Source organism: Triplophysa dalaica, chromosome 9 (assembly GCF_015846415.1).
Source record: "Triplophysa dalaica isolate WHDGS20190420 chromosome 9, ASM1584641v1, whole genome shotgun sequence".
Lineage (NCBI taxonomy): Eukaryota > Metazoa > Chordata > Actinopteri > Cypriniformes > Nemacheilidae > Triplophysa > Triplophysa dalaica.
This window is the reverse complement of record NC_079550.1, coordinates 2838355-2863589: the sequence shown is the minus strand read 5'-3', so window position 1 is coordinate 2863589 and position 25235 is coordinate 2838355. Positions and strand designations below refer to the sequence as shown.

At 42.4% G+C, this 25235-nt stretch overlaps 1 protein-coding gene across 3 annotated transcripts in view; it reads left to right on the top strand.

Moving 5' to 3' along the window:
* The window catches only part of igsf11 (immunoglobulin superfamily member 11), a 148062-nt gene that overhangs the window by 95814 nt on the left and 27013 nt on the right, over positions 1 to 25235 (top strand). Inside the window, exons 1-3 of one of the 3 annotated variants that reach the window (XM_056756569.1) lie at positions 11059 to 11198; positions 22474 to 22529; positions 22892 to 23005. In XM_056756569.1, coding sequence (XP_056612547.1) covers positions 22497 to 22529; positions 22892 to 23005 — 147 coding nt within the window. In that variant the 5' untranslated portion in view covers positions 11059 to 11198; positions 22474 to 22496. Of the gene's footprint in view, positions 1 to 11034; positions 11199 to 22473; positions 22530 to 22891; positions 23006 to 25235 lie in introns of those variants that run through there. The other 2 variants (XM_056756566.1, XM_056756568.1) reach the window with 2 other exon arrangements.

Below are 25235 nucleotides of genomic sequence, written 5' to 3'. Positions count from 1 at the left end.
TTATTCCCTTCGACCATCCTGCGATATTGCTAACATATGGATCTGTATAAAATCCTTGATTATTTCTGTACATAAATGCGACTGGCGTTTCGCCCGGCATTGGCCTCGAAACAGAATTTCCCATCTTAACTCTATATATACCCGGCGGTGATAAACAGTACAGTACAGACAAAACAAAGAAAAACCCTCGTGTTCAATCGACCAACAGTTTCAACAGTGCTGCATGTATTATATTGTGTTCAGAGGGGGATATTATATTCACCGTCCTTTTCTGACACCAATATTTCAATACATGCAGTAACAGTTTTTTTTTTTTTTTTTGTAACAAAACCTCCTCAAAGCTAACACTTCGATCCCAAATTACAGTGTGATCAAGACTGCATTAACCATTCATATTCGTGCGTTAATAATTATTTTATTAATTACTGTTGCCAGCCTCGCTGTCACAACAATGGGAGAACCAACTCCCACTAACATGAATTTAAACACACAAGAATCCTACAGGGTAAGCGTTAGATTTCTGTAAGTCATAAAGAACTGTATAGAAAAACACTTACCCCTTTTAATGTAGGTCTGTGACCGATCGTCAGTGCGCCCCAGAGGTCTTTGTTCTCTTTGGTTCAATGAGAGAAGAGTCTCCCCTCAGACGAGCCCCCAACTGAAAGAATGTAAACTTCTTACGTCCCCTTGTCTAACAATATTCTATGGTTGAAGAGTCTAGTCGACGGAACACAAAGAGTTTGCAGATCTGGAGACAAAGTTTGACACAGACACCAGGTGCTTGTTCAATCAGAGTCCAAAGTTTATTATTTTAGGACTAATACTTATAAGTTTGCATCAGGAGGCGTCATATAAAACCACCAAAACAGTGGAAAATCACCAGACTTTCTGTTTAGTCTTTCCTCCTGAACAATCAGATATGATTACATATTTAATATTACAATAACAAAACAATCGTCCATAGGCATCATTAGGATCCTTGATATGGTTAACAACAGATGCTTATATCAACATAAGACAGCATAAGATCCGATACAACTTTCAACGAGGTTAAACAACAAGAAAGTAAGGAGCAAATATTATGAAATAGCAGTGAATAATATGAATACATATGATGAATATTGTAATAAACACAGATGCAGTATTTGTGGAGGACAGGACGAAATCCAGATTCTCACAGCTACCCACAAAACTACTTTCACTTTCATTTACTTTCACAGTAAATGTTTTATAACTACCTTAATTAATCATGAATTACAGCAGGAATGTGTGTTAAAAAAGCATTTATTAACAAATTAAGTAAATGTTACTATATGTCAGAATAATAAGATGTATAAATGTGCATTCAAAGAGTTTATTAATCATTTACTTACACTTTCTTAATGATCTCATGAACCACTGACAACTCCTAACTAACTGGTTTGTAAGTAATGTAATCCTTAATTTAGAAATGATGAATTCATCCTTAATAAAGTATGAAAATTTGATTATTTTGCATATTATATACATGCTAGTAAACTGCTTACTAATGTCTATTAATGTGGGGCCAATGCTTCATAAATGATTAAGTAACTATGTTCTGATGCTTAACTAATGATTCATAGCGTGTAGTTATTATAAAGTGTTACCGTTTCATACAGACCAGGGGTATTCAATTTAACTTCCAAGAGGTCCGGTCTTTGTATTTTCTTCCAAACGAATGTCCAGAGAATAATATTTTAAAATAAAATGTAGCCCTGTTGAATGAAATGTATTAAAGATATGATATTTTATCATATCAAATTTTTTATATTTTGATATTCACAGTATGTATGTATTGTAGGCGCTGTGGCTTTAGGGGAATGCCCTCATAATAGAAGTCTGATAATTCTAATTTGTAAGTAAAAAAACTGCTGACAATATGCAAACAGCAAATGCAATGTAGCAATTTAAATGCTGATCATAAACAGAAAACAAAGTTACTTACTAAATAAGTATTTCGATGCCATTCATACCAGAACTAGTTATATCTTTAAATAATTTCCCAATTTAATCGTTGTTCATTACAAAATGTGACCCTGCTTATGAAAACCCAGCAAAAGTCACAGAATATTCTTTGAAAATATAACAATATCTTCAATATTGACTGAATAATTCCAAAATCTTTGTGAAATGAATGCTTGAAATTAATCTTTGATGCTTGATATCTAATAATCAATTAGATTATGAGACTTTAGCCTGGGTTTTCACAGGGTCACAAATGTTTACATGCTGGTTGTAACACAGTTCAAAGTAGGGAAGGCAGGAGGCGGGAAATGGCGAACATTGAACATATAAGCTGCAAGCTATATTAAAAATATAGCTGCAAGCAGGAATTACAGAGTTCGAGCAGTTTAAGGCCGCATATTCACCTTTGCCGACTAGGCCCAGGACCTTGACTACTCCCTACAGTAAACAGTGAACACAGCCAAGAAGATCATCCTTGTCCCTCTCCCTTTTATTCTAGATATATTTATCTTTGTTGCTATGTCTGTCTTGGCATCTGTCAATTGAGGAAAACAAACCAACTCTTGTGCAGCTACGATGTTCTACTGCAGAGATATAGGTTCAGCTAAACGATTGCTAAATTAATCTGTTTGGTTGCTATCGGCGTGGAATGGCACTTGCCAATTGATAATTCACTAAGCCACGAGGAAAACAAACCAACCCCATTGCCTCTACGATGTTCTAAGGCAGAGATATAGATCTGGCTAAACGTTTGCTAAGCTAATCTGTTTGGTTGCTATGGGCATGTCATATGACAATTGATAATTCATTAAACCATGAGAAAAACGTGCCTCTACGATAGGGGTGCTCCGACCAGGATTTTTGGAGCCGATCACCGATCCTCGATCACTGAAAGCTGTATCGGCCGATACCGATCACCGATTACAGGAGCTATTTGAAGCTTTCTCAGTACCAGAAGAGAAAGTCTCATGAATTAACAAATGAATATTAGTAAGTAACATATTTGGTATCACTTTCCTTGAAGCATGTGTGTATGATGCATTATAAAGAGTTATTAAAGGGTAAAATGCATTATTATTATTCATAATGTGTGTTGTAATGCATTATATGTAGTTGTAAAGAATTATAACCAATTTAAAATGTGTAGTGTAACAATGAATTGCTTAGTGTTATAATGTATTAACTGTAATAACAATTATCTATAAGACATTACGATGCATTAAAATGTGCATTACAATGCTTTAAAACTACTTTTAAAATGCATTAAACATAAATGCTTCAAGGAAAGTGTAACCACATATTTTCATAAAATTTAGCAGCCTGTGACATGAGTCCAGGAAACGTCTTGATTACGCATGTAACCTCAGTTCCCTGATGGAGGGAACGAGACGTTGTGTCGAGAACGACAGATGGGGTTCGCCCTTGAGAACCAATCAACTCTGACTACTATAGAAAAGGCCAATGAAATTTGGCGAATGAAATTTGCATGCCGGTCTCCGCCCCCGGATGTCAGGTATAAAAGGAAGCCGGCGTGCAGCATTAATTTACCTCTTGTTCTGAAGAGCCTGCGAGCCTCTCACGACTGCAGCAGAATACGATACGTGTTTGTGGCATAAGGGACACAACGTCTCGTTCCCTCCATCAGGGAACTGAGGTTACATACGTAACCAAGACGTTCCCTTTCTGTCGGTTTCTCGACGTTGTTTCGAGAACGACAGATGGGGTTGCCTATTTAAAACGCCACAATGCTGTATCGCGTCACAATCTCTAGGGAAGCAAAGGTAACAGGCCTGGGCGTGTCAGCTCGATGCTTTTGCAAAACTGTAATCTTCCAGTGTGGTGGTCGGGGGTTCCAGAGCTTTCTTGGCGAAAGATGGGTACAGCCCTGACCGGTAACCTTTCACAGACGGAGGCCTTAGCTCTCTACTGGCGAGGGGCCATCCGGCTCGGGTTTACACCTCGTAAGCGCAACTTCCATAAATAGGGATCCGCTGCAGATGCCACCTCCTACCCGTGGGGAGGAATATGGTGGATATAGGTATGGCCTCGTCCTTGGAGGAGAACGCAAGGAACGTGCGGACTGAGTTGTTAACCGCGAGGTCCACCTTGGGAAGCTCATGGGTTACCAGGAGTGGGAACCATTCTCATGAGGATACATCAGACGGAACAGCCCACGGAGGGGCTGTTACAGACGTCCGGTAGCACTAGGTCCGGTTAGAGCTATCTGTGATAGTTCATATGGTATCCCGGCCTAAGGGGGAAGGCTGCTCTGCAGTGATGGATGTATGGCCTGTTCTTAACCAGTATTTGGGTAAGAAGGGAGGTTGGTGAGATACCTATTCTTAGCCATATGTTTGGCTACTGGGCTACTGGAGGGTGAAAAGGTGCTTTTGCAGGCATACGCCCCCCCGGATGCCAGTCCTACATGTCGCCACGCAGGACATGGGCTGACAACGGGTTAACGCAAAGGTTGTTAACCCTTGTGAAGGTGTTTGGGCATAGCCCAACCCGCAGCTCTACAGATGTCCGCTAGAAGGGGCTTCTGGCCAGTGCCCAGGAGGTGGCTAAACCCTGTGCGGAGTGAGCCCTCACTGCCAATGGGCATGGGAGATTCTGAGATCGGAATGCCGTTGTAATGGCATCCATGACCCAGTGCGCCAGCCTCTGCTTGGAAACAGCCTTCCCCTTCTGCTGTCCTCCAACACAGACAAGGAGCTGGTCAGAGCTTATGAGCTCTGCCTGCGGTCCAGGTAGAGGCGCAATGCACGTACTGGACACAACACGGATGGGGTTGGGTCTTCCTCCCTTATGGGGAGCGCCTGCAAGTTCACCATTATGCCCCGGAAGGGAGTAGTGGGAACTTTTTGGGCACTCATACGGGCCTGGGTCCCAAGAGGGTATGGAGCGGAGATGAGGCGGATTCCACGATCTTCGTGAAGGGAAAGACCGAAAGGGAGTACTCCTTCAGGTCGAGTGTCACGAACCAATCCTGACACCTGATAGATGTCAGGATGCGCCTCTGCGTGAGCATCCTGAACGGCAGCTTGTGAAGGTGCTTTGTTCAGGGACGCAGACCTATGGGGTTGTAACCCACTGAACATCTTGGTTTTGAGGGACGAACTCAATGCCTGTTTTGCCAGAAGGGTGGTGACCTCTACCCGAAGTATGTATTTAACACTCTCATTAACACTCACTCACCGGCCTCGATTCACGTTCTCTCCTCGCCTACTCCACTACAGTATGGTTTATTAGGATAGGACAATAATTTTCTGAGATAGAACTATGTAAAACTCTGGAATCTGAGGGTGCAAAAAAATCTAAATATTGAGAAAATCGCCTTTGAAGTTGTTCATCAGAGGCACTGTAGCAGGCCGTTGTTATGAAAAAACAGGTTTGTTTTAACGCTCTCTATAGGCTAACCTCTGTAATGATGTTGTGGAGCGTATATGAATCTGAAAGCTGTATTTTTAAGCTTTACAGAGATTCCAAACTTCAGTGGGTAATTCCCAAAGAGCAGACAACAACAAGAGAAGTTTGTTGTCGTGTAACTGGACATTTTTGTTTGCTATTTTGCTGCATCCACTCACAAAAATAACGTTTTTATATATATACGGTTGGACATTTACAAAATATCTTCATGGAACATGATCTTTACCAGGGGCATCGCTAGACACCTTTTACCAGGGCAAATGCTCCAGTATAAATTTTAAGTTTTAACAATTTACTTTATTTGTCAGTGTAATCATTTACATTGATTTTAAATCCAAAAATGGATCTGTATGCAATAGTTACCTAATTCACGCTTGTAAAAGCAACGCAGTCGCTTAACTGATCCGAAAACATCAACTCCTTCATACTTTGCCGCAGAAATCCATGTCCACGCACGTCTCTCTGTTTCTTTGCAACAGCTGTAGCACTTATTTGGACTCGATCATTAATAGCCCCTGTAGATGGAAATCAGAATTTGTAATAGTGCAAACCAGGGAGATGGAAGCGGAACGGGGAGATGATGAGTTTGAGGGAGGTAAGTCTTGATAAGCAAACTAATGTACATCCCCAGCCAGTCATGTCCCAGACATTATAGGAAAATGTTTGTCAAGTAACTATGGCTGAGTTAACTACGCCCTAGCCTATTATAGGCATCAATGTTTAATGCAGTAGGCGACAGTTGGATCAAAAAATGAACCAACTTTGTTTGGACTCGGCTGTGAAACAATTTTTTTTTTTTTATAAATATGTTCGCTTTATTAGTAGTAGCCATAGAATGATTGGTTTCTTGAAATATTTTAATTATAAATTCTTGAAAATATGTAATTATTGATTGCTATCATTGTGTAATGTAGAATGAATGCCGATGTGCAAGAAAAAAAATCGCTCTGCTTTCATATGTTGACCATACATATATAGGAATATGTTTTTAAGCAAGGGAAGTTTTAACAGGGCATTGTGTTGCATACTTCTTGCACACAGCAGATTTTCTAAGAAAAACATGATAGAAAACGTAATTGGGGCCTGTGCCCCAGCAGAGCTTTAGAAGAAACAGTTGGAGGCCCCCCATTTATTTCATAAACACTATATTTAAATTTTTTTAAAATTCTATATACTCTGTATTTTATTTGTTTAAACAGAACTAAATTACAATTACTATGTAGCGATTTTAGCTGCATGTTAAAATAACGATGAGTTTAACTCACTAAATATGATTCTCCACCAGATCTATCAAGATCACATCCATGAAATTAGTTATTTAAAGCGTCAATTGCAGTCAAGGAATTAGTTTAGCTCAACGGAAAATAAGTATAATAATCGTCATTACACATACACATTTTACAATTTCTGATAAGCAGTTAGTGATAAAAATCCTTTATGTATTCGTCCAGCAAATGCATCATTGATTTTATACACTAATGTTATCTCATGACCATAAGTAACGTGACTTTACCAGACCGAATTAAGAGCAGAGGTATCATAGATCAAAACACAGTTTTGCCTTTTTGTTTTTTTACTAAACTCTACTCTACATGGTAAACATACTGACTTTCACATATTCACAAACAAATACATGAAACCTGAAACACAAATGCGCTAGGAAGCTCAGAGAGAGAGAGAGTGAGAGTGAGAGAGAGAGAGAGAGAGAGAGAGAGGGCATGGCCCTGAGGCAGGTAAAACATGTCTGAAAACCAATGCCATGGAAGCGATAAGTGGGCCAGAGAAAGTTCCTTTGTTTCTCATGGCGCCTCATTTGCATAGCTCTGACAGTATGGTCAGCTTGCATTTAATACCTAAACTTAGTTATGGACATAGTGTCATGATTTTCAAGGCGAGAACCCAAGTGCAGGCAGACTCGATGGTAACGGGTTTAAACAGGGAATTTATTGACAAAAAACACTACAAAAAGGCAAAGCAAAACCCACGAGGGGGAAAACACAAGACAAGATGACTACAAAGAAATCAAAGACACGGACTGACTGACTAGAAAATAAACACTTTGAATAACTAAGACTAAACTTACAAGACACGGTTAAACAAGAACAAGGTCAAAGTTTTCAGGGATAAGGGGTACAGGGTACAGGAACAAGAGACGGCTTCGAGGAAGTTGACAGCACAGGGACAAGGTACACCATACAATGTCAAACAATCAAAGAGCACAAGACAAAGAACATGAGGGTGTTTTATAGGGGAACAAACACAGGATAATAGGCAAGGGAACAGGTGTGGGTAATGAAACACTAAGGGAAAGCTAACGAAACGGAAAGGGCGGGAACAGACGAGACTCGGGGAGAGTGTGGAAAGGCACAAGGCCAAAAACGTCTCTCCCCACATAAAACAGGAAATTCTGTTTTGGTTCTGCCTCAAGACCAAGAATTAGCCAACAATGATAGGCAGAACCGTGAAAGAACCCCCGCCTTAAGGAGCGACATCCTGATGCTCCTCAAGGAGACTCACAGGACAAGACAGACTGGGACATAGACAAGACTAAACAGAACATGGAGAACAAAATCAAGGGCAGGCAGTACAGAATAACACATGGACTGGGGTGAGACTGTAAAAACAAAACAAAACATTGGTGTGGCTAAACAAGAGATCAAAAGGGTTGGGACAGGGCGGGACAGTCTTAGTCCGGGGTGGCGCGGAACCCCGGAGGGCTCGACAGGAGTTCCGGAGAAAGCCATAGTCCTTGGCTGGACTGCCGGAACAGACCCCGGCTGGACTGCCGGAACAGACCCCGGCTGGACTGCCGAACCTGACAAGGGCTGGACGGCCGGCTGGACTGCCGGACCTGACTAGGGCTGGACGGCCGGCTGGACTGCCGGACCTGACTAGGGCTGGACGGCCGGCTGGACTGCCGGACCTCACAAGGGCTGGACCGGGCTTGGTGCCGGATGCTGGACCAGGCTTGGTGCCGGCTGCTGGACCGGGCTTGGTGCAGGCTGCTGGACCAAGCTGGTACCGGACCCTCTGGGAACACCATACAACGTCAAACAATCCAAGAGCACAAGACAAAGAATATGAGGGTGTTTTATAGGGGAACAAACACAGGATAATAGGCAAGGGAACAGGTGTGGGTAATGAAACACTAAGGGAAAGCTAACGAGACGGAAAGGGCGGGAGCAGATGAGACTCGGGGAGAGTGTGGAAACCCACAAGGCAAAAAACGTCTCTCCCCAGATAAAAAAGGGAATTCTGTTTTGGTTCTGCCTGAAGACCAAGAATTAGCCAACAATGATAGCAGAACCGTGACACATAGTATGATGCATGCTATGTTTTTTTAACATAGCTCATCATATAGGGGATTCAGAGAGGTGAAGTTACATAGGAAACATGCAAGGCTTTGAGCTGTGAATCATCCCAAACCATGAATACATTGAATTAACCCTAAATCAAAACTTGTATTTCTAACAGTTACAGACTATTTAAAATGGCACGAGCGCCAACACACAACCTAGACATTTAGATACATTTATAGAAAAGGATAGTTTAAATCACATATGTTCCTATTTGTCAGAGAAGTTTCTCTGGTTAGCCTCAGATGTTGAGTAAGAGATGAGATACAGAGACTTCTCGCCAATGCTTGAAGCTTAGGAGTCGTAAATATCCTACGGAGAAACCAAAGGGTTATCACACTCTCGGTGAGAGTTCAAAACCTAAAACCAGACCCCTGGAGCCAGGTTTTGCTATGGTCTTTTGATGATGGTCTCTAGAAACCAGGATAAATGGGAGTGAGGGGGTTTATGGCCTTCCTCTCAATGATCCAGTCACTACAACTACAAGATTCCTTTTTATAGAAATGAACCATGTACATTCAGTTATGTTGGACTTAGATAAATTTAGCCGCGTCTGCTCCAAAATAAAGCGGGTGCTGTGCAGTTTATTTTTAAAGTCAGGTACATCAGGAAGATGGCGGAAACAAAATGGCAAGAGAAGGGTTGTTAATATTTGTTTATTTTATATCAGGGAATTTGTCTTGGTTATTGTTTATTTATTTAAATAACAATTATTTTCTTTTATGTTGTAACGCACAAGTCATGTAATATCCATCTTATTTGATTTTATTCATAAAACTACATCAAATATAAGCGGATTTGTACTGTTTTATTGTTTATTGATGATTTTTTAGGACAAAAATGAGCAAACATTTTGAGCATAATTTTGTAAAAAAAAATGTAAGCTGTAAAGATCTAATGTTAAAGATCAAAAATGTTGTCAAAAGTGTATTAGTCGGTGGAGAACATATTCATACCTAATTAATACAAATAACATAGTTTCCCACTACCACATTTAGAACATTCTGAGTGCTTCAAAAGATTTCCTTTATCCAGCCATCTCATAACGTTGTGTTTAATGGCATGGTGGCATATAGCTCAATTAAAAGCTCGATTTTTTGCCCCCTATCTTGAAACAAATTTTTGTTTAAGTTTATTTTTTAAGTAATTTTGACGACGAATATTGTAATTGTAAAGTACACTTTACATTTAACCCTGGTGCATGCGCTGTGTGATGGCAGGGGGAAATTCTCTTTTTCAAGTGTAAGTGGAGGCCCCTTCTGTTGTGAGGCCTGTTCAAAACGAAACATAGCAAATTCGGCTACTGATCTTTATTTAATGTCCTAATGATTTTGGGCATTAAAGAAGAATAGATAATTTTTACCCATTCAATGTTTTGTTGGCTATTGCCACAAATATTGCCGTGATCCAGGGTCACATTTGCGATTTATAGATTTTACATCTGAAAAAGAGGTCCACTCTTTTTTTCTGTGCATACGTACGCACATCTATGAGTCACGTGTATGCACTTTTAGAAATTATATTCAAATCAAATTTAGGACGTTTTTAACACAGCATTTTATAAATGAGGCCCCAGGTCTCATTGCCTCTCTCCACCTGTGTGTTTGTGTGTGTTTGTGTATGTATCTTGTTTTCTCTCTTTTTCAGTCTCTCTCTTTCTTGGGTTTGTCTCATTTCTATTAATAAACATATATGTAGACATATGTTTTAAGAATGAAAGCATGAGATTCTCTTCTCTCTCAAACCTCTGCAGGGGCCTCCAGCAAGGTGGGGGGTGACAATTAAAGCAGAGAGAGAGATAGAAGTGCAAACTTAACGAAACACACAGAAAGTGTGCACGAGTGGGTCACTGTAACAAACATTGTGTTGTTCTCTGTAGAAACACACACACACATACCTGGATACCTGGATGTGATTTAGACCTCAGATGACGCAGATGTTTACTCCATTTACTGTTAAATTTCAAGATTGTAAATCATGTTGATTGTATTTGAGGTAATCTCACCATGAAAACAGGACGATGAAGATCATCAGAGTGTGCTGTGAGGAATGATGTTGAAAAATGTCAGTGTTATGTTAAGAGAAGACAGATGCTGATCACACCACAAACAACACTGACACTAATTCAATAACCTTCAGTCATGTCTAAAAATAAATCTGAAATGAAAACAGATGAACAAACAGACATGAATGAAAAATGGAATAATCAACTGTGTTTCTCTCTGCTCTCTGTGTGCATTCAGTTGTGTGTTTTACTCTGCAGTGTGTGTTCAGGCTCTGGAGGTGACAGTGAGTCAGAGCAGTGTTCAGGTGGCCAGAGGTCAGGCTGTCATCTTGCCGTGTACGTTCACCACCAGTGCTGCTCTCAATAATCTCTACATCATATGGATGGTCACACCCCTCGCCAATGCCAACCAACCAGAGCAGGTAATAAATCACCACACAACACAAGGAGCTTTTACAAAAAACACTATTTAAAAACAACAGATTTTTTTTTATCTGGTTTGATTGTTATTTTAAAAAATGCTTAAAAATGAGACCATTGCATCTGAAATAATATGCAATGCCTTTTCCATCTTGCTGGTTTGTAGTCATTTTGATACTGCTTGCGCTATAGTTGATGGTTGATTTTAATCAGAGCGAAGACATTTAGTTTGTTTTGGTTTTATTATGTATGCCCCTCTTCATCATGCCCAGGAAATTAAAACTTTCAGTTTGATGATGGTGTCAAAACAACACTCTAAAAATGGCTGGGTTATCTTTTAACCCATACCGCTGGGTTGATTCCCTATTGTTGTTTTGCTGGGTTATTTTTCCACATGTTAAACACTTTTTGGGTAGTTTTAGTTTTCAAGGTGTTGGGTTAAACCCGCTGGGTTATTGTGCTGGGTTGTTTCTGCCGCTGGGTTGTTTGAAGAGTCTCGCGCGTTTACCGCCCTGAAGGCGTTGAGTGTACTACGCAACTTTCATTTTAATAATGAACAAAGGGACAAAGTCACTGGTTGGAGCAATTTAAAGGTAGCCTACGTTTTTTAAGTTTTAAGGGAATATTTATTGAAATGGGCAGAATTTTTAACATTTTGCAAGTCTTAACTAACGTTAGTGATGTAATTTTGAAGACCAGCAACTGTTACCTCTGATGTAAATTGACTCGCATAGTCCTGTGAACATGCGCGACAATGCGAATTAATACAATTTAAGTGAACCCCATCACATGTAAGCTAAGTTATGAACTTTAGTGAGAATTTAACAAAATTTGAGTCAAACCGGCGAGTGCCCCTCGAGCGCGGTCAAGCATTCATGGTTCATGAACGCCTCTCTCGGTGTTCACTCTGGATATTAAGCGGCCATTCAATTATATTTCTCCCTCTGTTTTAAACAAAACATTTCAAGGTTTTTGCATATATTAAAGAAAGACGAGTGTGGTAGCCTGTATTTAATAAGTTGATTTGCTACACGGTTGGTTTCTTAATGTATTAAGTGGTGTAATTCATAATGTATTATACATAATTTATATGTATTTAGTTAGTTTTATTAATTGACATTTGTTGGTACATATTGTGGAGATTTTTATTAGTTATTTTGTAATGTTATTTATAATGCTTGTTAATGTTTGATATGAACATTTTTTATTTATTATAATTAAACCATTTTCTTTAAATCATGCAAATCTAAAAATATTGCTGTTATTGGCTGTAAAAGTTAAAACATTTCTTAACAATTATTTTTACAGTCAAATAAAAATGAATTTTTAAAAATAAATGTCAATTGTCTTGATTGACAATGAAGTACAGAAGAAATTAAGAATAACCCAGCAAGAACAACCCAGAATTAAACACATGAATAGTTAAAATGACAACATTTTGGGTTTTTTCAATAACATAGCATGCTGGGTTAACATGTGTAACCCAGTGTGCTGGGTTACTTTAACCCAGCATGTGTTCTGTCCAATATTTACCCAGCGCTTGGGTTGCCAATTGGGTTGTTTTTTAACCCAGCCATTTTTAGAGTGAAGGACACAGGACTGTGAGAATGTTATTGTTGTCTGTTTGTTTAAGTGATGTGATGTGAGGCCAGGTATGGTGTTCCATAATCGGAATTTGAGCTCTGCATTAACACACACTGTGAACACACATCCAGAAAAGTGAGCTGGGTGTTTTATTAAAATGCATATATTAAAGTGCATGAATATATTAAAATAAATCAAATATAATCATGCACAACATTTATTAATTACAGACTAATTCAAATGAGACTTTGTTGCAATGAAATTTGAATAACCTCAGATGATAAGAAGTGTAAAGTGATATTTTTAGTGTTTTCTCATTAGAGATGGTTGTGCTGAGACAGCTGTTTCTACATCACAAACCTTTACACTCTCGTGTGTTTTTTATTCTGGAACGAATTTACACCTGCTATGTGTGAAGAATTCAGACATGTAATTCCTTATCTACACCTAATAATAATAATGATAATAATATGTTTTATTTATATAGTGCCTTTTCAGGGCTCAAGGAAGGTTTTCAAATGAGGCAAACAGCAGTACAAGTAGAACAGAACACAGACATCAAGTAAAAAAGAGTTTATGAGAAGTAACAATCAGAATTTTTTTAGTTTTGAGCAGTGTTTTGAATTCAGACAAGTTATTTGCACAGCAGAGTGAACTTTAAATTTAATTCCATAATTTGGGAGCAACGATACAACATGATCTACCCCCCATGGAGGTGAGATGATACCGAGGGACAGAGAAGAGACTGGAGTCAGAAGACAGAAGTGAGCGAGACGGAGTATAAGGGAGGAACAAGTCACTGAGACGTCGAGGAGCCAAACCATGCAGACATTTAAAAGTTAGCAGGACAATATCAAATTTGATATGATATGCCACTGGTAGCAGGTGCAGATCTGCCAAAATAGGGGTGATATGGGCAGAACGTTCAGTACCAGTGAGTATCCGTGCAACAGAGTTTTGAATGTACTGCAATTTGGCAATTGAGGTGGTGGGTAGTCCAATGAAAATGGCATTACATGAAAACAAAAAGCATGTACAACCTTTTCTGCATCTTTTACACTAATGAATGATCGAAGCTCGGCAATACGACATAGATGGTAAAATGCTGATTTAGAAATGGAGTTGCTATGAAACTGAAAGGAGAGGGAGGAATCTAAAATGATACCAAGGTTTTTAACAGTAACTGATGGAGTGAGGAGAGTGCCAGTGATGTTACAGACAGTCACAAAGATTTTTTTAATTAAGGGACAGAGTACCAATAATAATTATCTCTGTCTCCTCCATATTGAGTTTAAGAACATTTGAGTTAACTTAAACAACAACATTTTGAACTAAGCGAGAAGCCTCACAAACGTTTATCAAGACAACTTAGACACTCCCAAGCATCCAGACCCATCCACAAGATCCGTACGAGGAGTGGGGAGATAATAACAGACCCATTAAAGATCAATGAATCCTTTGTTGATTTTTTTAAAGAGGTGTACAAATCTAAAGGACAGGTTGATACAAACGACTTAAATCAATTTCTAGACAACATAAATCTTCCACGACTGCCTGAAGAGGCATTCCAGAGACTAGAGGCAGAAATTACTTTATGCGAAATTATTGAAGTGGTCTCTAGCCTCCCAAATAATAAATGTGCAGGGCCGGATGGCTATACCGCTGAATTTTATAAAAAGTTTTGGGAAGATCTCTCCCCATGTTACTTCGTATGATAAATCATTCACTATCCCAGTTATGTCTTACCCCTACATTATATAAAGCTAACATAGTTTTAATACCTAAACCCGAAAAGGATAAAATGGAGATCTTCGAACGCGGAATCTAGCTCTAGGGACATGGAACGTCACCTCTCTGACGGGGAAGGAGCCGGAGCTTGTGCGTGAGGTTCAGAGATTCCGACTAGAGATAGTCGGGATCACCTCTACGCACAGCTTGGGCTCTGGAACCACACTCCTCGAGGGAGGATGGACTCTTTACCACTCTGGAGTTGCCAAGGGTGAGAGGCGGCGGGCTGGTGTGGGTTTGCTTATAGCCCCCCAGCTCAGCCGCCATGTGTTGGAGTTTACCCCGGTGAACGAGAGGGTCGCTTCCCTGCGCCTCCGGGTCGGGGATAGGTCTCTCACTGTCGTTTGCGCCTATGGGCCAAATGGCAGTGTAGAGTACCCGGCCTTCTTGGAGTCTCTGGGAGGGGTGCTGGAAAGCGCCCCGACTGGGGACTCCGTCGTTCTGCTGGGTGACTTCAACGCCCACGTGGGCAGCGACAGTGACACCTGGAGGGGCGTGATTGGGAGGAACGGCCCCCCTGATCTGAACCCGAGTGGTGTTCTGTTATTGGACTTCTGTGCTAGTTACAGTTTGGCCATAATGAACACCATGTTCAAGCATAAGGGTGTCCATCAGTGCACATGGCACCAGGACACCCTTAGCCGGAGGTCAATGATCGACTTTGTTGTTGTTTCATCTGACCTACGGCCGTATGTCTTGGACACTCGGGTGAAGAGAGGGGCGGAGCTGTCAACCGATCACCACCTGGTGGTGAGTTGGATCCGATGGCGGGGGAGGAAGCTGGACAGACTCGGCAGACCCAAACGTACTGTGAGGGTCTGTTGGGAACGTTTGGCCGAATCGCCTGTCAGAGAGATCTTCAACTTCCACCTCCGGCAGAGCTTCGACCAGATCCCGAGGGAGTCTGGAGATATTGAGTCCGAGTGGACCATGTCATCCACCTCCATTGTCAACGCAGCCACTCGGAGCTGTGGCCGTAAGGTCTCCGGTGCCTGTCGAGGCAGCAATCCCCGAACCCGGTGGTGGACACCGGAAGTAAGGGATGCCGTCAAGCTGAAGAAGGAGTCCTATCGGGCCTGGCTGGCTTGTGGGACTCCCGAGGCAGCTGACAGGTACCGACAGGCCAAGCGGACTGCAGCCCGGGTGGTTGGGGAGGCAAAAACTCGGGCCTGGGAGGAGTTCGGCGAGGCCATGGAGAAAGACTATCGGTCGGCCTCGAAGAGATTCTGGCAAACCGTCCGACGCCTCAGGAGGGGGAAGCAATGCCCCACCAACGCTGTTTACAGTGGAGGGGGGCAGCTGTTGACCTCGACCGGGGATATCATCGGGCGGTGGAAGGAATACTTCGAGGATCTCCTCAATCCCGCCGTCACGTCTTCCATTGAGGAAGCAGAGGCCGAGGGCTCAGAGGCGGACTCGCCCATCACCCGGGATGAAGTCACCGAGGTAGTCAAGAAACTCCTCGGTGGCAGGGCACCGGGGGTGGATGAGATCCATCCTGAGTACCTCAAGTCTCTGGACGTTGTGGGGCTGTCTTGGCTGACACGCCTCTGCAGCATCGCGTGGCGGTCGGGGACAGTGCCCTTGGACTGGCAGACCGGGGTGGTGGTCCCTCTTTTTAAGAAGGGGGACCGGAGGGTGTGCTCCAACTACCGGGGGATCACACTTCTCAGCCTCCCCGGGAAATGCCAGGGTACTGGAGAGGAGAATCCGGCCGATAGTAGAACCTCGGATTCAGGAGGAACAGTGTGGTTTCCGTCCCGGTCGTGGAACACTGGACCAGCTCTATACCCTCTTCAGGGTGCTGGAGGTTTCATGGGAGTTTGCCCAACCAATCCACATGTGTTTTGTGGATTTGGAGAAGGCATTCGACTGTGTCCCTCGCGACATCTTGTGGAGGGTGCTCCGGGAGTATGGGATTTGGGACCCTTTGCTAAGGGCCATCCGGTCCCTGTACGACCGGAGCAGGAGCTTGGTTCGCATTGCCGGCAGTAAGTCAGACTTGTTCCCGGTGCATGTTGGACTCCGGCAGGGCTGCCCTTTGTCGCCGGTTCTGTTCATAATTTTTATGGACAGAATTTCTAGGCGCAGCCAGGGGCCGGAGGGCGTCGGGTTTGGTGACCACACGATTGCATCTCTGCTCTTTGCGGATGATGTCGTCGTGCTGGCCCCATCAGACCATTACCTTCAGCATGCACTGGGACGGTTTGCAGCCAAGTGTGAAGCGGCTGGGATGAGAATCAGCACCTCCAAATCTGAGGCCATGGTTCTCACCCGGAAAAGGGTTGCTTGCTCACTTCAGGTAGGTGGAGAGTTCCTGCCTCAAGTGGAGGAGTTCAAGTATCTGGGGGTCTTGTTCACGAGTGAGGGAAGGATGGAGCGGGAGATTGACAGACGGATCGGTGCAGCTTCTGCAGTAATGCAGTCGCTGTACCGGTCTGTCGTGGTGGCTAAATTAACAAAAAATAAGTCGTCATCGACGTCAGATTCTGATTATCAGCATAACAGTGATGAATTTATGAACTACTTCACAAGTAAAATCCAAGATATAAGAGAAAAAATTATAACAATGCAACCTGTAGTGAAATCCGCTGAACAAACTAACTACAGCACCCCTAAGGAGAAATTGCAATTATTTTCTACAGTAGATCACGATGAACTGTCTAAAATCATTAAATCATCTAAATCATCAACATGCATGCTAGACCCTATACCTACAGAACTACTGAAAGAAATGCTCCCCGAAATTATAGATCCTCTTCTTAGTATTATTAACTCATCTCTGACATTAGGACATGTGCCTAAAGCATTTAAGGTGGCTGTTATAAGGCCTCTTTTAAAAAAACCCAAACTCGACCCTAAAGAACTAGGGAATTACAGGCCTATATCGAATTTACCTTTTATATCTAAAGTTCTGGAAAAAGTAGTTTCAACTCAATTATGCTCCTTCCTCCAAAGGAATGACATTAATGATGAATTCCAGTCTGGATTTCGAGCATGTCACAGTACAGAGACTGCTTTGATCAGAGTTACAAATGATCTGCTTTTAGCGTCTGACCGTGGCTGTATTTCGTTATTGGTGCTGCTAGACCTCAGTGCTGCATTTGACACCATTGACCACAGCATACTTCTACATAGACTCGAAAATTACGTCGGCATTAACGGAATAGCATTGAAATGGTTTAAGTCTTATTTATCCGACCGTTTTCAATTTGTAGCAATAAACAATGAGGTGTCCCGCAAATCACAAGTCCAGTACGGTGTACCACAGGGCTCAGTCTTGGGACCCCTGCTCTTCGCATTATACATGCTACCTCTAGGAGATATAATAAAGCGACACGGAATTAGCTTTCACTGTTATGCTGATGATACTCAACTTTATATTTCCTCGATGCCTCATGAAACCCAGCAGTTTCATCGAATAAAGGATTGCATAGTTGACTTAAAAATGTGGATGAGTAACAATTTTTTACTACTAAACTCGGACAAAACAGAAGTGTTACTTACTGGACCGAAAACTGCTATGCGTAACAACCAAGAATACTGCTTAACGATTGACGGATGCTCCATAAAATCCTCGTCATCAGCTAAGAATCTTGGCGTTGTATTTGACAGTACTCTCTCATTTGAAAGCCATGTCGCAAACACCTGTAAAATTGCATTTTTCCATCTTAAGAATATATCTAAATTACGTCATATGCTGTCACTGTCAGATGCAGAGAAATTAATTCATGCATTCATGACATCAAGACTAGATTACTGTAATGCACTTCTAGGTGGTTGCCCTGCGGGCCTATTACAAAAACTGCAACTGGTTCAAAATGCGGCAGCTCGAGTTCTTACACGTACAAAAAAGTATGAGCATATAACCCAGGTTCTGTCAACCTTGCACTGGTTACCTATAAAGCATCGCATTAACTTTAAGATCTTGCTTATTACCTATAAAGCCCTACATGGTCTAGCGCCGCAGTATTTGAATGAACTTCTATTGTATTACAGACCACCACGTACATTACGCTCTAAGGGGTCCTGTCAGTTGGTAATACCTAGAATTTCAAAATCAAGTGCAGGTGGTAGATCCTTTTCTTATCTAGCGCCTAAACTTTGGAATATTCTTCCCTGCACGGTCCGGGAGGCAGACACACTCTGTCAGTTTAAATCTAGACTAAAGACTCATCTTTTTAATCTTGCATACACTACACCTCCATAATATTAATCCTCAGAGGATTTAGGCTGCATTATTTAGATCAACCGGAACCAGGAACACATCCAACAACAAATGATGTACTTGTTGCATCAAAGAGTGCAGAACAGTACTCTACTCTCAGCCAGTCTTGTCTCTTTGTTCCAAGGTTACCGCAGGATGCAGTTCATGCCCAGACCTGATGGCAGAGCTGAGAATGGGAAGCGGTGACCTGACAAGTGCTAAGAGGATAGAGCTGGATAAAGGACGCGACAACTTTGTTTTTTTCTACAACATTTCAAATGCTATTAGATTGTTAATGATAATCTTTAATTTTTATATTTTTATTAAGCCTTGTTGTGCAAGCACTGATGAGCTTGTGCAGAGGCAGCAGCTTTTGCCAGAGGGGAACTGGAATCCCCTGGTTGGGCCTGGGTTCCCCTGAGGTTTTTTTTCTCGATGGGAGTTTTGGGTTCCTCACCACCGTTTGCATATTGTTTTGCACTATCTGCCTGGCCGGGGGGGCTGCTTTAGAATTCATACTTGTATTAAATGTGTCTCATGTACAGCTGCTTTGTAACAATGAAAATTGTAAAAAGCGCTATATAAATAAAGTTGAGTTGAGTTGAGTTGAAGAAGGAGCTGAGCCGCAAGGCGAAGCTCTCGATTTACCGGTCAATCTAGGTTCCTACTCTCACCTATTGTCATGAGCTGTGGGTCATGACCGAAAGGACAAGATCCCGGATACAGGCGGCCGAAATGAGCTTTCTCCGCAGGGTGGCCGGGCGATCCCTTAGAGATAGGGTGAGAAGCTCGGTCACTCGGGAGGAGCTCAGAGTAGATCCGCTGCTCCTCCACATCGAGAGGGGCCAGCTGAGGTGGCTCGGGCATCTTTTCCGGATGCCCCCTGGACGCCTTCCCGGTAAGGTGTTCCGGGCATGTCCCACCGGGAGAAGACCCCGGGGAAGACCTAGGACACGCTGGAGGGACTATGTCTCCCGGCTGGCCTGGGAACGCCTCGGTGTCCCCCCGGAAGAGCTGGAGGAAGTGTCTAGGGAGAGGGAAGTCTGGGCATCCCTGCTTAGACTGCTGCCCCCGCGACCCGGCCCCGGATAAGCGGTAGAAAATGGATGGATGGATGGATGGATGGAGATCTTCTCATATCGCCCTATCTCTCTTCTCCCAATCGAAAAAAAAAAGATTAGTAATGTGTTGGCCAATAGGCTGAACGATTATATATGTTCAATTATACATGAGGATCAAACGGGTTTTATGCCGAACCGTCATATACAGTCTAACCTGAGATGTCTTCATAATATAATGTACACTAAACATGCAACCAGAACATCCTTAATATCACTAGATGCACACCGTGCATTTGACCAAATCGAATCGAAATATTAAAAAATTTGGATTTGGGTCCACATTCATTCAGTGGATCTAAATTTTATATAATAACCCGGAAGCATCTATTCTTACTAATTCTACGTTGTCTGGCTCATTCACATTGTATAGGGGAACACGACAAGGTTGCCCACTTTCTCCTTACCTATTCGCACTAGCGATAGAACCCCTAGCAGAAAGTATGAGATAGAGCAGGGTTACTCAAATCTTACCCTGGAGGTCCGGAGCACTGGAGAGTTTAGCTCCAGCCCTGATCAAACACACCTGAGCAAGCTAATCAAGTTGTTCAGTATCACTAGAAAATCACAGGTATGCAAGTTTGATCAGGATTGGAGCTAAACTCTGCAGTGCTCCGGACCTTCAGGGTAAGATTTGAGTAACCCTGAGATAGAGTATTGAAATTGCTCCTATTTTAATTAATGGTAGGGCTCAAAGTATATCTCTGTATGCAGACGACATGCTCCTGTATATAGTGAATCCAGAATCTTCTATCCACCCCTGTTAAAACTATCAGATACGTTTAAAAACGTGTCGGTATTTGCAATAAACTGGGATTAAAGTGAGTTAATGCCTCTAGCCCCAATATAGATAAAGATTTTCTAAATTCTACTCCCTTTAAATTAGCTCACAAATCGTTCTAACATCTGGGCATCGTAATTACAACACAGGCGGAGGACTTAAAACAAACTAGCAAAAAAAATTAGTCAGCTGAACGAAAACCTTAAATTTTGGAAGACTATACCTATGTCTATAGCAGGAAAGATAAACACAATCAAAATGGTGACGCTTCCTCATTTTCTATACTTATTTCTCTGTATACCAGCCCTTATACCATCAAAGTTATTTACAAAATTGGGCTCTACTATTATTCCGTTTATCTGGGATTACAAAACGGTCAGGAAATCTAAAAAACATCACTGTAAAATGAGAGCTAATGGTGGTTTTGCCCTTCCTTTTTTCAAAGGTTATTATTTACCGGCAAATCTGCGACCACTTTCCTGGTGGAAACATCCTTTGGAATCAAAGGAGACACCAGAGTGGGCTTGGCTTGAAAGAACATCTTGTATAGAGAGGTGTTTGGAGGCTTTGCTGAATAGCCGGTGAAAATTGATTGTATAACGGGTATATAATAATAAGCAACTCCCTTAAAATATGGAAGCAAATCAAATCTTTTCTAGATTTTCCCCATGTATATGTGGACAGCCCAATATGCTATAATCACGCCTTTTCACCGGGGCTACAAGATTCCTCCAATGGACACAGAAGGGTTTAATTTCGGTGAGGGATTTGTATATTGACAATATATTTGGTTCATTTAGTCAAATCAAAGAAAAACATAACCTTCTACCCACTGATTTTTTCCGGAACTTAAAAGTTAGAAATTTTACTAGGACACACTTTACGGGATTTGTAAACCTATCGACACATCATACTCTTGAATCTCTAATAAACCGCACTCCGACAGATCGTGGCATTGTGTCTTTCTTATACACCTTACTTTTAGAAAAGGTGAACACGAACACTGAGGGAGTCAAGCGAGCCTGGGAAAAGGACCTTGAGATGGATTTGACCGATGAATCATGGGAGAACTGTCTTAAAAGTATTCAGGACTGTTTCTATCAATGTCAGACACGCTGTGATTCAATTTAAAGTAGTACATAGACTTCATTACTCAAGGGCTAAACTCCATAGAATCTACCCAAATGTATCCCCTATATGTATTAAGTGTAAAACTGCTGTGAGCACATTAGCCCACATTTTCTGGTTTTGTGAATAGATATGGCCATTCTGGAAGAAGATATTTGAATTCCTTTCAGAGGCATATACAATCCCCTTAACATCTCAACAAGAAGTTGCAATTGTTGGAATTTTAGCAGGAATTTTAAATAAATATCAATCACTAGCTGTTTCACTGTGCATGATCCTGGCTAAAAAGGCAATTTTACAGAAATGGAAAAACAAATCAGGACCGACATTTGAAAGTTGGCTTTGAGAATTAGCTAATGTGTTGCCTCTGGAGGAATTGAAGACACATGCGTGCCCTGTGTGTTTTGTATGTGTCATGCTTATTGTGCTAAGAAAAAATTCTCATAACATCTTAATATTTGGAACCGCATATAGAACGACTAACTGGTAGCTTTCTGTGTTCTTGGGAGAGTTCTGGGAGGGAGATGCTCCGACATCATTGTGTAGGTTGAATTTATTATTGTTTATCACCATAATCCTTACTAGTGTTATTATTATTATTACTAGTACTAATATAATTATTGTTATTATTATTATTTTTTTGCCCTGCGATGGGTTGGCACTCCATCCAGGGTGTATCCTGCCTTGATGCCCGATGACTCCTGAGTCTTTGAATGCCCAATCACCGGTATGTTAAGACACGAAAATGACATGTTTCACAATACTATGGGCGTATTTGTGAAAATTATATAATCTGTATACTTATCGTACTATTGTATACAAATCTTTCAACTCTAATGTTTAGGTTTTTTTTTTTCATGTGTAAACATATAATATGTTTCATTCTTTCTTTCTTTCTTTATCTATTTATTTATAATTATTATTTGCTTTTTGGGGGGGGACCCTATACTTTGTATGTTGGATGCTCTTATTTTTTCTGTTTCTTTGAAAAAAAAAAGATAATTAGAGTTGAGCCATTAGAGTTCTATTAATAATGGCCGAGATGTAACCAGAGCGAGCTGTATGTAAGGCTGATTTTTATTTTTTTAGATGCTCTTGAAAAGCCAAATGATGAACAGTAAGGCCAGTTTTCTTGTAAAGATGCTCAAGCTGCTGACCAGATACCTTGAGGATACGAAATTCAGGAGAAAACCAGGGAGAAGTGTGAGTGGCGTGAACAGTCCAATCTTAACAGCATGCTCAGATATAGTGTCAGAGATAATAGAGTGATATTTGGATAATATTAAAGGAGTAGATAAATCAAAAACGGTAGGGCAGCGGTACCAGGGTTGACAAAAGGTTTTTTATTTAAACAAAGAACAAAAAAGAAAGACCCACGATGGGGTATAACCAAACACACAAAAGAAAACCGGTCGAAGACTAATTGACTCTTAAACTGAACTAAACACTAGACATGAACTAAACTTAAACACTTAATAGGACTAGACAGGAGCTACGAAAAACAGGAACAAGGTAGACAGGAATTAACACTCAGGAACTAGGCAAGAAGCACGACACGGGGGAGTACAGCAACAAGTATATTCAAGTATATTCAGATACATTCAACGACCGACCACAGGACAATAGACATGAGGATGTTTTATAGGGGAGACAGACAAAGGATAATTAACAAGGACCAGGTGATAGGGATGAACACTCAAGGAAAGCTAACGAGGAAACGAGATGGCGGGAACAAAGACACAGACCAGATAGTGAGTATCGCAAGCCGATAGGATCACTATCTCTCCCTCCACGCACAATCTAAGGATATGTCATGACTCTGCACCAAGACTAAGAATAGACATGACATGATGGCCGACTCATGACATAGGCCCCCCCTTAAATGAACACCCCCAGGTGTTCATCAAGGGGAAGACTAACAAGACAGGACCACCTGGGTAACAGACAAGACCAGACAAAACATGGTGAACAAGACTAGGTGCAGACACGAATACAAGATGACAAAGTTATGGTGACACAGTCTTTGTACAGGGTGGCGCTCTGGAGCACGCCACCTTTTGGTGGCGTTCATTTACCTTTTGTTCTTCAGAGCCATACCTGCAGCGACCTTCCCCTGGGCGTCTCGGTGGTTCCGGAGGTGTTAGAGATTTTTTCTAAAAAGGTCCTTTTCAGGACTGAGCATTCTCCTGCGCGGCATGTCCCGCTGTTCTCTTGGGTGCGGCACCCTCATCGAGGAGGGGGATGGACACAATCACTGCATTAGGTGTCTGGGCGTCCAGCACGCTGAAGCAGTGTTCGTTGACATCTTGCCCGCACTGTGGGCAGATTGTCATTCAGAAGTTGCGGTCACGGGTGGCTGTCTTCCTAAGGGAACCAGCCACCATTTCGTCTGCTACTCGGAGCTCCACCCCCAGCGGTCGAGCTCAGGAGGAAGCAGAAGTGATGTCAACCCTTACATCCCTCGATGGTGAGGCAGCCAAAGGCTAAGTCGAGATCCTTCCAGGTAGCCCAGGACCCCTTCGACATTGGCTCCGGTTCCTGTGCCCCCACAGGCAGCACCCTGGAAGTGAAGGTTGAGGGGGAAACCTCCACCCCGTCAGCAACCTTCTCGCGAGAAGGGACACTGATGGGAAGACACCAGGGAGAACAACATTGGGCCTGACCTTCACAGCCACGGCTCTGATCGGTCGGTACGGGACCCCTCCTGCCTCGTCTCCAAAGCAGGGCCCTTTTTAGGGCCTGGCGCCCACTTACTCACAGAGTTTTTTTGTTTTCCCGGGTGTACTTGCAGCCAATCGCACACTCCACTGGACTGTGCCCGGCAACCCGACCTCACGCCCTGTCGAGGCGTAGGGTCGTACACACAAAAGCTGCCACCACTCTCAAACCGACAGTGCGTGCAGTTGTCCCGCCAGGCAGGCAAAAAGGCGGAGCCAACCTTCCCTCCGGGGAACCCCTGCGACATATGGTTAGCTCCGCCAGCCAACGAGCCACCCCCTGTGGGAATGATGAAGCAGACCTTCCCCTTGGTCCCCCTGTTACAGTCCCTGGGAGCTCGAGAGCTGCCCACACTGTCTCGGTGGCTAATGAGGACGGTCCGTCTTGGTTACTCGATCCAGTTCCCCAGAGAATCTCCCAGGTTTTTGGGCATCATTTCTTCCTCTGTCAGAGGCAGGGACGCCTCCATACTTCGGGTAGTGGTCACCACCCTTCTAGTGAAACGGGTATCGAGTCCTTCCCTCAAAACCATGTTGTTCAGTGGGTTACAGCCCCGCACTTCATCGTTCCCAAGAAAAATGGCGGGTAACGCCCCATTCGTCTGCGTACCCTGAACAAAGCACCTTCACAAGCTGCCGTTAAGGATGCTCACGCAGAGGTGCATCCAGACATCTTTCAGGTGTGGCAATCAACCTGCTCTTCCTTTCGGTCTGTC